The sequence below is a fragment of the Notolepis coatsorum genome (assembly GCF_963971535.1).
Source record: "Notolepis coatsorum genome assembly, chromosome: 8".
In the NCBI taxonomy this organism is placed as follows: domain Eukaryota; kingdom Metazoa; phylum Chordata; class Actinopteri; order Aulopiformes; family Paralepididae; genus Notolepis; species Notolepis coatsorum.
In genome coordinates this window covers 91,011,180-91,024,748 of record NC_140172.1, presented here as the reverse complement: position 1 = coordinate 91,024,748, position 13,569 = coordinate 91,011,180, and the positions used below count along the sequence as shown (strand labels likewise).

General features: G+C 40.8%; 1 protein-coding gene across 4 annotated transcripts in view; it reads right to left on the bottom strand.

Moving 5' to 3' along the window:
- The window catches only part of nfrkb (nuclear factor related to kappaB binding protein), a 178,235-nt gene that overhangs the window by 80,778 nt on the left and 83,888 nt on the right, over positions 1–13,569 (bottom strand). For 3 of the 4 annotated variants that reach the window (XM_084320314.1, XM_084320316.1, XM_084320317.1), the window contains 3 exons: positions 12,777–12,841; positions 11,595–11,658; positions 11,151–11,325 (listed from right to left, as the gene is read on the bottom strand). In XM_084320314.1, the coding sequence (XP_084176440.1) occupies positions 11,151–11,325; positions 11,595–11,658; positions 12,777–12,841 (304 nt within the window). The remainder of the gene's footprint in view (positions 1–11,150; positions 11,326–11,594; positions 11,659–12,776; positions 12,842–13,569) is intronic. The other variant, XM_084320315.1, reaches the window with a different exon arrangement.

Here is a 13,569-nt window from a genome sequence, read left to right as displayed (position 1 = left end):
CTACATCCCATTTCAACCTGTTTCTGTCGGTCATGCTTGACCAGAAAAGCGATAAACGCTAAAAAATAAAGCTTAAAAAAAAAAAAAAAAAAAAATGACACCGAGTACACTAGGCCTGTCATCGACTAAGGATTTGGATAGTCGACTTTGATTGGCCGAAATTTGCCGATAGTCGACTGGTAGTCGACTACCCCCCAGAATGCCAAATAAATTAGGCTGTGGGGGGTGCTTAATAATAATAATAACTTTATTTGTATAGCACTTTTCATACAGAGGTTGCAGTTCAAAGTGCTTCACAACAGTAAAAAATACAGGCATGAGCGAGCATAGCAAGGTATGGTAAATCACAGCGTTTCACATTAGGATCTAGCATCCTAATAGGCTCTCTATTCAGTAATACAAATAATAATAGTTTAAGTTTAAAAATAGTCTAAAAATTATTAAATAAAACGGACAAATAACAGTAAAAAATACAGGCATAAGCGAGCATAAAAATTTAAAATGTAAATAGCAATGTTACAGTATAAGATCGTTCAATGAGATGAAAATGGCCCAGTTAGGAGAATCAACCTTGGCTAGGCGGTGAGGTTCATGATGTACCGAACTGGAATGGTAAACAACTTTGCTAGATTTAGGTCAAAAGTCATCTTCTCCTCACAACAGAGCATCACTCCAACATCATAGAACCGACATATGAATTTCATTGGAAGTGTATGAAAGTAGGTAGGGTAAGAATATAGCAAGGTATGGTAAACCACAGTGTTTCACATTAGGATCTAGCATCCCAATAGGCTCTCTATTTACAGTTTGATTCAATAATAAAAAAAAAAATAAAAAAAAATAAGTCAAGAATTATAAAGTAGAACGGACATACAACAGGGTATTTAACATACAACAGCACAGTGTTTCACATTAGGATCTAGCATCCCAATAGGCTCTCCGTTTACAGTTTGATTCAGTAATACAAATAATAAAAATAGTTTTAAATGATTCAGTTTAAAAATAGTCATCAGTAAGAAGTAAAAAGTGTGATAACCGACACATGAATTTGATAGGCAGTGTATAAAAGTAGGCAGGGTAAGAATAGTGCAGGTAACTACAATTTGTGTCAGGATATCCCTGATGTTTCTATAATAATATTTCCCCTTGCCACTAGGTGGTAGCAGATATCTATCTTCAGATATTTGCCTGCATTACCCCACAGTGAAATGCCTGAGCAAAGAGATAGGTTTTAAGCTGTCTTTTAAAGATGTCTAGCGAGTTGGCTTCTCTGATGTTTTGGGGTAGTTTGTTCCACAGTTTTGGGGCATAGTTGATAAAGGCTGCATTACCGATCCTCTTTTGACTGTTTCTGGGAGCCTCTAGTAGTCCAGCAGCTGATGATCGCAGTGTTCTTGCTGGTGTGTAATTTATTAGAGTGTTGGCGATGTAGCTAGGTCCCTGTCCATTTAGAGCCGTTACAGGAAGCCAGTGTAAAGCAGCTAAGACTGGACTAATGTGCTCTCTTCTTTTGGTTCTAGTTAATAATAATAATAATAATAAATCAAATGTATATAGCGCCTTTCATAGAACCCAAGGTCGCTTTACAATCAGGACAAAAAATAGGGCAAGGAAAGTAGGGGGGGAGGGGAAGAGGGGATGAGGGAAAGTAGGGGATAATGGACCTAATTTAATCTAAAACTAACTGATGGGGAAAGCCTTGGTGAAGAGGTGTGTTTTTAGAGCGGATTTGAAGGTGTCCAGGGTTGGGGCGTTGCGGATTTCGGGGGGGAGAGAGTTCCAGGGGGTAGGGGACGCCACGCTGAAGGCTCTGTCCCCAAAAGTCCGTAACCTGGTGCGAGGGATGGAGAGGAGACCTAGATCAGAGGATCGTAGGTTCCGGGATGGAGTGTACTGGTGGAGGAGATCAGACAGGTACCGGGGGGCGAGGGCATGGAGGGATTTGTAGGTGAGGAGCAGGAGTTTGAAGGTGATGCGGAACCTGACTGGAAGCCAGTGGAGATGGATGAGGGTGGGGGTGATGTGCTGCCAGGGCTTGGTGTGAGTGAGAACCCTGGCAGCTGAGTTCTGGACATACTGGAGCCTGTCCAAGGCTTTGCTGGGTACCCCGAACAGGACTCCATTACAGTAGTCCAACCGGGAGGTGACAAATGAGTGGATCAGGGTCTCCGCCACAGAGTCTGAGAGTGAGGGTCGGAGACGGGAGATGTTCCTGAGGTGGTAGAAGGCAGACTTGGTGACAGATTTGATGTGGGAGTGAAATGAAAGTGTGGAGTCAAGGGTGACGCCCAGGTTACGGACTTCGAGAGACGGGGAGATGGAACAGCCGTCAACGTGGAGGAGGAGATCTCCAACCTTCCCGAGCAGTGCCTTGGGGGCCACAACCATGAGCTCTGTCTTTTTGCTGTTGAGTTTAAGTAATTTGGTTGCCATCCAGGTTTTTATAGCGTGGAGGCAGTTGACTACAGACTGTGGGGGGAGCTGGGAGGATGGTGAGGTGCTGATGTAGAGCTGAGTATCATCTGCATAACAGTGAAAGTTGAGTCCGTGGTGACGTATAATCTGACCGAGGGGGAGCATGTAAATGGTGAATAGTAGGGGACCCAGCACAGAGCCCTGGGGGACACCGTGGTTGACTGGGGCCGGGGGGGAGGATGAGCCGCTGACGCTGACAAACTGAGATCTATTTGTGAGATATGAATGAAACCATGACAGAGCTGTACCGGTGATGCCTAGGTTGTCGGAGAGGCATTTGAGGAGGACTGAGTGGGATATTGTGTCGAACGCCGCGGAGAGGTCGAGAAGGATGAGGAGGCTGATGTGTCCGGAGTCTGCAGCAAGGAGGAGGTCATTAGTGATCTTGATGAGGGCGGTCTCTGTGCTGTGATGTGCTCGGTAGGCTGACTGAAGGGGTTCGTAGAGCTCATGGTTGGACAGATGTTGATGAAGCTGGGCGGCGACTGCCCTTTCCAAGGTTTTGCTTAGGAAAGGAAGGTTGGAGATCGGCCGGTAGTTGTCCAGCACCTCAGGGTCCAAACCAGGCTTTTTTAGGATGGGAGTGATGGAGGCGGTTTTGAAACAGGAGGGAACTATTCCAGATGACAGAGAGGAGTTGATGATGTCCGTTATGATGGGGTAGAGGGTAGGAAGGCAGGCCTTGACCAGTACCGTTAGCAGTCGGGCTGCAGAGTTTTGGATTAGCTGAAGCCTCTCTGTGGTTTTCTTATGGAGACCTGTGAAAAGTGCATTACAGTAGTCTAACCGGCTAGATATGAATGCATGAATTAGCTTCTCAGCATCGTTCTGATTAATAAATGGTCGTACTTTTGCTATATTTCTGAGATGGAAGAACAATGTTTTCGTCACTTTGCTAATATGATAATTGAAGTTCAGTTCTGAATCTATGATAACCCCGAGACTAGTGACCTCAGATTTGATCCAAGGGGGTTAGTCCTCCCAGGTTCTTTATTAATGTTTCTTTTTTAGTTTTGGGGCCGATAATTAGAATTTCAGTTTTGTTCTCGTTTAGTTTCAGGAAGTTCTTACTCATCCATTTATTTATTGCCAGTAAGCAGTCTGTAATGGAGCTAATCGCTGTATCATTTGGTTCAGCAGACAGTTGTGTATCATCCGCATAGCTATGGAAATCTACATTATGTTCTCTGATGATATCACCTAGCGGTAACATGTAAAGGGAGAAGAGTAAAGGACCTAAGCAACTCCCTTGTGCAACTCCATAGTTGTTGTCGTATATATCAGACATGTGATCTCCTAGTTTAACATAGAATTTCCTCCCTCTGATGTATGTTTTAAACCAGCCTTGCACATGTTCTGAGAAACCGACATGGTTTTCAAGACGATCGATTAGAATATCGTGATCGATTGTATCAAATGCTGCACTGAGATCTAGTAGGATAAGGATGGAGATCTTATTCTCGTCAGAGTTTAGCCTGAGATCACTGATTATTTTGGTGAGGGCAGTTTCAGTACTATGATATTTTCTGAATCCTGACTGAAATTCTTCTAAGATGTTGTTTTCTTCAAGAAAGGAATTTATTTGAACTGAAACTATCTTTTCAAGTACTTTACTAATGAATGGTAGGTTGGATATTGGACGATAATTTGCCATTTCATTACTATCCAAGTTAGGTTTTTTTAGTAATGGCTTTACAACTGCTGTTTTAAAGGCATCTGGGAAAATACCAGTTCTAAGGGAAGTGTTTATGATATCTAGCACAGGGCTTAAAACACTATTAAACACCCGTTTGAAGAAAGCTGTAGGTATAGGGTCAATGTCTGAGGTGGAGGAGTTACATTCTGAGACAGTTTTGCAGAGTACATCTAATGTGATGCATGTGAATCTTCTGATGGTTATATTGCGCGGTTTGCTGCAATCAGCTTTATTTCCATCATGAGTAATGCTGGCCCTGATCAAGGTTATTTTGTTGTTAACACTTTCAGTGCCAGGCCGTGTTTTCCTTTTTACCCCCGTTGATGCCACGGTCCACGGCCCATGTAACGTTAATATCACCTAATCTATGTTTTAAATTATGCTATGTGTCTAATCTGCCCATCACTTATCAAATAATCATTTTCCAGTCAACATTGGCAAAGCAGATTGTGTTTTTATCGCTTCATTTCCTTTTTATAGCATTTTGAAAACCACTCAGTTTAGAAGAAAAAAACAACACATCCCATGATAATCGCCTTTTACTGGAATATTCCAGAACGTTATCATTTGTCGGTCTATTTATGAATAGTTTTCAAATAAACGCTAAATGGTCGATAGTATATGTGTGCGCACGCACGCTCGTGCCGTGTGCTGATAATCGCTGCTATTATTTCCTCATGGCTTTTACAGTGAAACAGCCATATCACATATAGTGGAAACGCTTATATCTCCATGAAAACGAGTCTGATTATCCTAACACTAATAACATAGATTCCTTACCTGACATCAGATGGTATCCAAATGGTATATTCCAATTCCTGATCACCATTCGAAAAAATCAATAAGTATATTGATCCAACGTGTGTACACTGTATAACCCATGATCGCCGCGGCTCAGATGCTCCAGAATGAACTCTGGTAACTCCGGCTGCATCAGTGGACTGGAAAATGTGGACTGGAATATTTTTTTTCCCCATCCATTTTCATTGAGTCCATTCCAACAGGGTAATTTACCATCTGGGAGACGATAGGGGGCGCTTTTTTCACATCTGATCGCCGGCGGCCCCTGGATCTCCAACGGTAGGCTCGCGTGATGCAATATGATTTCAGATCGCTAATAAAAAAATACAAATAAAATACAGAGAAAAGCCGTGACGTGGCTTTCAACGTCACAATCGTAAACCCGAGGTTAGCCGTGAGTGGCGCTCAAAGTGTTAAAGAATAGTGCAAGTTCTTCACACTTAACCGTTGATGACTGAGGAGGTGTAGGGGCAGTGTTGAGTAGTACATTAATAGTGTAAAAAAGGATTCTGGAGTTTCCAGCATTTTCTGTAATGATTTTAGAGAAGTAGTCTTTCCATGCTAAGCGGATGGTTTTATTATAAGCAGTTAAAGCATCTTTGTATATATCACAGCATATGGTGTTTTTTTTTTAATGTCTGAAGGAGTCGACTGAAGGCTTATTGTCCTCTGCGAAAGTATGCAATTGGTCCACTGATACATCTTGATATTTGTCTAGTGTGTGAAATCCTCTTTCAGTGCCTCTGTGCCTGTTTTCTTAGGCAGTTAGCCTCTCTGGTATGCGCGCCATTAGCGTTCTAGGCCTCTTTGCTTTTGGAAAGCATGATAAAAAAAAAATTACAAAAAAAATTCAAACATTTTAATCATTTAAATTTGTTTTTGCATTCGACTATGCGCAGGGCTGTACAGTGCAACAAGGTTATCACAAATTGCTCTTAAATATAGGCTGTGCAAATTGAAAATAATATTTGGGGGCACATTGCGACGAGTACTGATTCAATCCTTTCTAGGACTGTCCCGACTAAGGATTTGGATAGTCGACTATGATTGGCCGAAATTAGCCGATAGTCAACTATGAAAAAAAAGATATTGAAAAAAAAGTAGGTATATTTTTTTTCAACTGAAGGCTTCTTGTCCTCTGCAAAAGCATGCAATTGGTCCACTGATGGATACATCTTGATATTTGTTACAAAGGGTCAGATTAAACCGAATATATATATTTATTGCTTGAGATCCCTTGTATAATATTTGTATATCGTTTGATATCCCTTGTATATTATTTGTATATATACACGGAATATCCCTTTACCTGTGTACAAACCAGAGTAATATTCGCTCTCCTATTGGACAGCGACCCCTAGGCGCCAACGACCAAGCCCCCAACGGCAAGTTCAAAGGCAACTCCGGGCATGTCGCAACATGCCCAGAGTCTGCGCAGTAATACGAGACAGAACTGGGGTTGGCACTAGATAATTCACCTTACGTATAAATACGGCGTAGGTGTATACAGCAGCACTTAGTTCAGTTCAGTTCAAACCTTGATGCCTTCACCACGAGTCAACGTGCAGTGAAGTTAGCAACCTTGCATCTAAATAGAGCATTGAGAACCGCGTGCGAATAGAATGCTAAAGTGTCAGAGTTTAACGCAGTAACGTTGAGTTCGACTTAATCTAATGTGAAGTAATAGTCGATCATATAGTGTATCGTGCGGCTACAGTTCTTCAGTGACCAGCATTACCACCGGTTCGTCGTGTATCTAGCTAGTGCACTTATCCAGGCTGGGCGGCCTAAATCCGTGCCCCCACCCGAGGAGTCCTAGGCGAGAACCGTTGGATATGTACACCGGAGAACCTACACCGGCGACTGCAGAACCATTTCTGGTTGGATTATATTGCTTTGGGACCGTGACCGCTGGAGAAGAGAACCGTCGATCCCACTGTCGTTTGGGATTTACCCCCGTGAGGATCATCACTCGGGCCCGCCTCTAGGAAGAGGCTGGCTAGCTGTCGTCCATGCTGGCGAGCATACTTGGATTACAACTGCTGCTTTGTCTGCTGATCAAGGGAGTACATGCACTGGCTCCTGTATCTGGAGCCTCGTTATTCCTCGTTGACCCAGACTTTGTACCCGAACATTCCTCTACCCCTACCGGCCTTACATTCCGGAGGGAACCCCCCAGTGTCTCCAGCCGGTACTAGTGTGCCCTATGTAATTGCTATACCACAGGTGGCGTCAGCTTAGACCCATCCTAGTATTCATACTATTCTCATTGACTTATGCTCTTGACTGACTTTACGCGTGTTCTTCGCCATACAAGCGCGAGCCTAATTCTCAATCTGTAACCTAACGTTGCTTAATAATAATAAATACCGTCCAAATAGAACTTTATGTGTCAATGCCGTATTCTTGTGTGGGTGTTCACCATATATATTCATGTTCTGTATGGCCAGTAATTAAAGTACATAACTAGTAGTGGTTTAATATATCACAATCTTTAATAGTCAGGGAATTGTACCCCTCAGTTACAATATTGGTCTAGTCTAGTGTGTTCATTAGATGGGTGAAATCCTCTTTCAGTGCCTCTGTGCCCGTTTTCTTAGGCAGTTAGCCTCTGGTATACATGCCATTAGCGTTAGCCACGCTTCTAGGCCTCTTTTCTTTTGGAAAGAATGAAAAAAAAAAAATATATATATATATATATATATTTTTTTTTACTAAGAGGTTGGCAGTCGACTACGGTTCCTTGGGGTCAGCCCTAATCCTTTCATTCACATTTCACTCCTAAATTAACAAGCGCAAAATGCTTTCCTCTCCCTCTCGCATCTCCTCTCGCAGAAAAAAAGTCAGTCACACACACACTTGTCCAAATTACATCATCTACACGCACATACACGCACGCAAGCGCACACACCTAGCCAGAGACAGAGAGGGGTGGCTCGGTGTGGCAAAAACTAAAGCGAGACTCCGTAGAATTAATTCCAAAAAAGGGTTCTACATCAGTGATATGGACCTGGTTCGGCTACACGCAAACAGACGTTAGTCAAAGCACCATTCTGTTCAAACTTTGTAAAGTTAAAGTTGGGGCAACCGGAGGAAAGGAAACACCCAAAAGAATATGCCTAAAGCATTAAGTTGTGTTTTAAAATCACAACCAAAACAGACGACGCTAACTACATTTGCATCGCCCGCCGTGTGCGGCTGACTTTATGACAAGAAGAGCAAGCGATGGGGGGAGATCACAGATGCGGTAACGTTCCTCATAGCCATAGGAAAGAACATGGTTCAATTGAAAACCGTAGAAAAGACAGCGCAGTCAACGTTGTCAAAGCCTTGGCTTTGAACAAGTGGACTCGACTCCAGTGTTTGGGCACAGGCTTCATTCACCTGGTAAGTGGAATAGTTCATATAAATGTATGCAAAAGCATTCGATTACCAGTTATAAGCTACTAGTTTGTAGATTTACATAAAAAATATCAGTATTTATATCTAATGTAACAATTAAAGAAAAGAAATTAGTAGTCATGTGTGTGGTTCATTTATTTTTAAACAGTCAAACGTTTCAGTAAACAATAAACATTACAATTCTGACAATGTGGTTTGACATTTTCATGTTTTGCTAATGAATGCTTTGTTTTTTAATAAGATAAGTACTATGTATGCCCTCTCAGTTATATTTGCCATACAATAAATAGTTACAATATATAATCTAATAATCTAAAAAAAAAAAAAAAAAAAAAAAAAAAAAATATATGCAATAATATATAATCTAATAATCCAATAATCTAATATATAATATAAAAATGCTAAATGCATGAGTCTTTTGTCTTTAACAAACATCCTTGGGCCCAGTCTGCCAGTGCTGTAACCCTATGGAGATGTTTACCTTCTTTGCAGGGCTATAACTTTTTAAATATTATAGCTATATCGACATTACTATGGCCCATTCAACATCGGGTATCCATCGTTCCGGATGTGGGAACGTTATATTTTTTCATTCATACATTGTCGTGTTAATACCGTCGTGAATATAAGTATGTTTTTAGGGTTTTCTGCAGTAATTCCTAAAACGCGAGTTATAGGCCCTGACGCATATGATAGATTATCGATTGGCGTTTCTTTCCTATACACGCTATATTAAAAAATTCAAATGTATATGATCGGTATACATTATGCTTCATCATGCGTGAAGGAAAGGGGGGGGGGGGGGGGGGTCGTTTATAATTCCTTGATCGTCAGTAGCGTCCTTTTTTTACTATGGGTTGATCAGATGGATTGCCGTGAAATAAATAAACAATCGGGCTGAAAATAACGTTAGATTCCTCTTACCGTTCGCTGATGAGACTGGAGGAAAAATATTCCAATTATTTTACGTCGATCTGCTAGATCCATTTCCCGTTTGTATGACGCAACAAATGCCGAAATCATATTGATTATTGCGTTTTTAAAGCGATCCCAATGCACTCGATTGTGTCTCTTGATCCACATTACAAGATATTACTACCGGAGGATTCTCCCAGATGCACTGATCGCCACTTCCGGTTTGGCTTAGAGTGTAACTCGCCCGACATCCACCAGGCGGCGGTATTGAGGCGTTGCAATATCAGAACAGGGTCCAGCTGCAGTCCCGGAGGGAGGCTGGATGAATTATGAATGCCATGGCGAAAAAATTTAATATTGATCCCAAAAACAATTTAACACGTTTCTGGCGCAAAACGCATGGCGGGCAATAACGAGTATACTCGTTTTTGGCGCACAATGTGTTAATGTTAGCTTGCAAACTCAAATACTGTCATGGTAAGCCTCATAAAGAATTGTTTGGGGAAAAAAGGAAAAACATTGTGATGTGTATCATTCATGTCCAGCCCTAGACTGTGGTGTGTTTTGCTTTAATAAACCACAGGAAACCACAGGAGTGTTTTTTGATAATCCATTCCAGTTATTGCCATCAACAGCAGAGCAGCAGATACTGACTATGAACACTGTTAATACACTGTTAACAATGAAAGAAGAAATGTTTGCAGCTGTGGTAATACTTCAGTTGGTTCATTATAAAAGATACAAACCTGAAAACAAAAGCACTTAAATGTTAAATAAAAGGACCACAGTAATGAGGCAGGAGGAACATATTTTTTTTGGCACTATAATGGTAAAATTGTTATTTAAAAAAGTGCCCCTAAAAGATATTCTGTGCCCCTAAATTTTTCATTTAGGGGCACCTGTGCCCCTAGTGAAAAAGCTTAGCGTACAGCCCTGATGAGGTTGGCAGTCAGTCGACTCCTTTCGATCGACTATTCGACTAGTCAGCCCTAGAGAACACTGCTATAGAATAAAGGTATTGGATATAAAAACAACAAGACACGTCACCTATACTTATACTGCGTTTTATAAAATACATTACAAAAACTACTTCTCTCATGATCAGATTACATTTGAATGAATTCACATTTTATGACAATTTTGCATTAATAATGCTATGACGTTATAATATAACACCAACAAATATATATACGATAGTGGAATATAGTGGAACCATTTCTGATGCTGGTCAAGACACTGGAATGTTTTATTGTGTTTGACATGTGTGAATCCTGCAGAATCTTTCTTTTCTAGAATTAAGACCTTATTCACTTGTTTTCCTCAATAGAATTCCCCTGAAAACCAGAGGAAACCTTGAATTTTCATTGTGTGAAGTAAAATGTTGCGTTTTACGAGTTTTATAGTTTTGTTTGTGCAATTTACAGGGTTCCCACAGACATTGCAAAATTAAATTCAAGGACTTGAGTACTTTTCTAAGCAATATTTGTTGTAGTAAAAGGATACAATTCACTTTTAAATGCGTTTTTTTATAGAAAAAAAATATCGGACCCAATATTTATGGCTTAAAAGTTTAACCAATTTCCGACAATTAGTTACACTTTAAATAAAATAATATTTATTTCTTGATTCAGAATAATTTTATCATGGATGAACAAAACTGTCAATGCGAATGGTCGATTTGAATTTCAAGGACTTTTTAAGCACCTTGTTAAAAAATGGGCTGTTTTCAAGGAATTCACTTATTTATTTTTTAAATCTAGCACTTTTAGCACTTCAAGGACCTTGTGCGAACCCTGAATTTAACATAGAGAAAGTGTTCTAACCCAGGGAGAGGATGGTGACGTAGAGAAAGTGTTCTAACCCAGAGAGAGGATGGTGACGTAGGCGGGCCTGTCGGACCGGAGCAGGGTGTGCTCCCGGGCTTTGTTCAGAGACATCTCCTTGTCGAAGACTCCCTTCACGGGTCCCACCACAGACTCAAAGCCGTGCATCCGGAAGGTGAAGGCTTTATGTGGCTGGTCGTAGCGCTGCTGTTCCTAATGGATGATGAAACACAAGACGAATGGGACGGAGAAACAATTGTTTTGATTTTTACACAACGCAACACAATTTGGTTTTTGATTTGAAATCTTTATTTTCGAAATGTAAATGTAAAATGTAAATACAAACATGCAATGAAATGGAAAAAACTAAAAAGGGAACATAACGCAATTTACATGTTCGAAAAGGAATAGGAAGAAGTATACACACATTGTAAACACATCTTCCCTCCACACGGATGAAAATTACTTGGGAACAAACTGACCTGGACCTGGAAAACGTGTCGCTCGTCTCCAGTGCTCGGTCGCACCACATAGTCAGTCCAGCTGCTTGGTTACACAAGAGATGGTGGTTAGTGACTCAATTTGCCAAATGAGTTTGATGTTCTCCCCCCGTGCTCGCGAGGGTTTCCCCTCCAGAAAAAGAGTTAAAACCAATGGAAAAACATGCAGAACAGATCGCTAACACAGTCACGCCCCTGATGAAGACAGGGGGGGGGGGTCAAGCACAAAGACAAAATTTCATCTGCGACCCAAAAAAATGCAATAATAATGCGTGTGTGTTCCTGTGTGTGTCGCCCATCGCATGTCGCTACATGACTACATTGCAATGTGTGCAATGAATAAATAATTTTTTTAAGTCCAGTTTAATCTTAATCTTTAAATAAATAAACTTTTAATCGAGCACCCTCAAAACCACTCTAGTTCAGTTGAAACGAGTAATCGATGAATAATAATAAATTCAATTTGTAATACACTTTATATTTGTGACAATCTCAAAGTGCTACAGGAGATAAAGATAAAAGAATTTATGAATAAAAAATAAACCAATGAAATGGAAGAAACATACAGATAAAAAAATATAAATAAAGAATAATGCAGGCAAATGCCTTGTTAAAAATAAATGTTTTTAGACCCATTTAAAAAACCTCAACAGACTGTGGTGCTCTTAGATGGTCGGGGAGGGCCTTCCACAGCCGAGGAGAAGCTGAGCAGAAGGCCCGGTCGCCCATGGTGCAGAGGTGTGTCCTGTGTATCGGTTGGAGTGTGTTTGAGTGTCCAGAGCGGAGGGAGCGGGTGGAGGTCGGGGGAGTGATGAGTTCCTTTAGATAGGAGGGGACGTTGCTGTGGATGCACTGATGGGTGAGGAGGGAGACCTTGTATTCAATCCTGAAGGAAACGGGGAGCCAGTGTAGGGAATGGAGTATGGGTGTGATTACCCATGAGTCAAGATAGACTGCGCTCACAAAATATAGCACTGGGTGCTGAAATCCCGTGGAGTATAATAGAAAAAGAAAGCAATACGCTTGGACCAGCACTCACAGATTTTGGTTATTTAATGGCAGCCTGAAACAAACATGTTTCGGAACAATTATGTTCCTTCCTCAGTGTTGATGGCTAGCCATGCCCATCCCTACAAAGCACTGGATTAATATGTTGACACTTACACTCTAGGCGTGGGAGAAGTCATCTCTGATAATTCCTCATTCTCCGTCTGTGGAGGACTTTGAAGCTGCAAATATTAAAAGGGATGTAGTGAGATAATTATTTGTTACAATCTGCTTTGTAATGATTATACAACTACGCCACACTGTCTTACCTGCACATATTACAAAATGTAATTCAAGATACAAAGTGGAGGAAACATTGTTATTATGGGTTATTAGCAGACTAGGTATTAGCAGGTATTATTAGCAGTCTAGGGATTAACAGGTATTATTATCAAACTATGTATTAACAGGTATTATTATCAAACTAGGTATTAACAGGTATTATTATCAAACTAGGTATTAACAGGTAATATTAGCAGGCTAGGTATTAACAGGTATTATTATCAAACTAGGTATTAACAGGTTATATTAGCAGGCTAGGTATTAACAGGTATTGTTATCAAACTAGGTATTAACAGGTATTATTAGCAGGCTCATAAAATCTGTGATTTATCTACAAAATGTAAAGTTTCCAGTAAATCGCCCCAAGAATATGTTTGTCTCCAACATTATCGCTTAGCTACTGCATCACTAAATGACGCATGAAAAACCATCTGTATCTGTATTTAATCATGGGCATAGTTTTACTATGTAAAGATGATACATTCTGTACAACCAAGGTTGCGCCCCAGTACTCAGAACATGTACTAAGTCAAGAGCTTCCGTGATTGGTTGGGGCGCCCAGCAGAAATGGAAATTTCAGAGGGAAATTGCCGTGAACCTGGATGCTACCGTTACCGAAACTCAATCA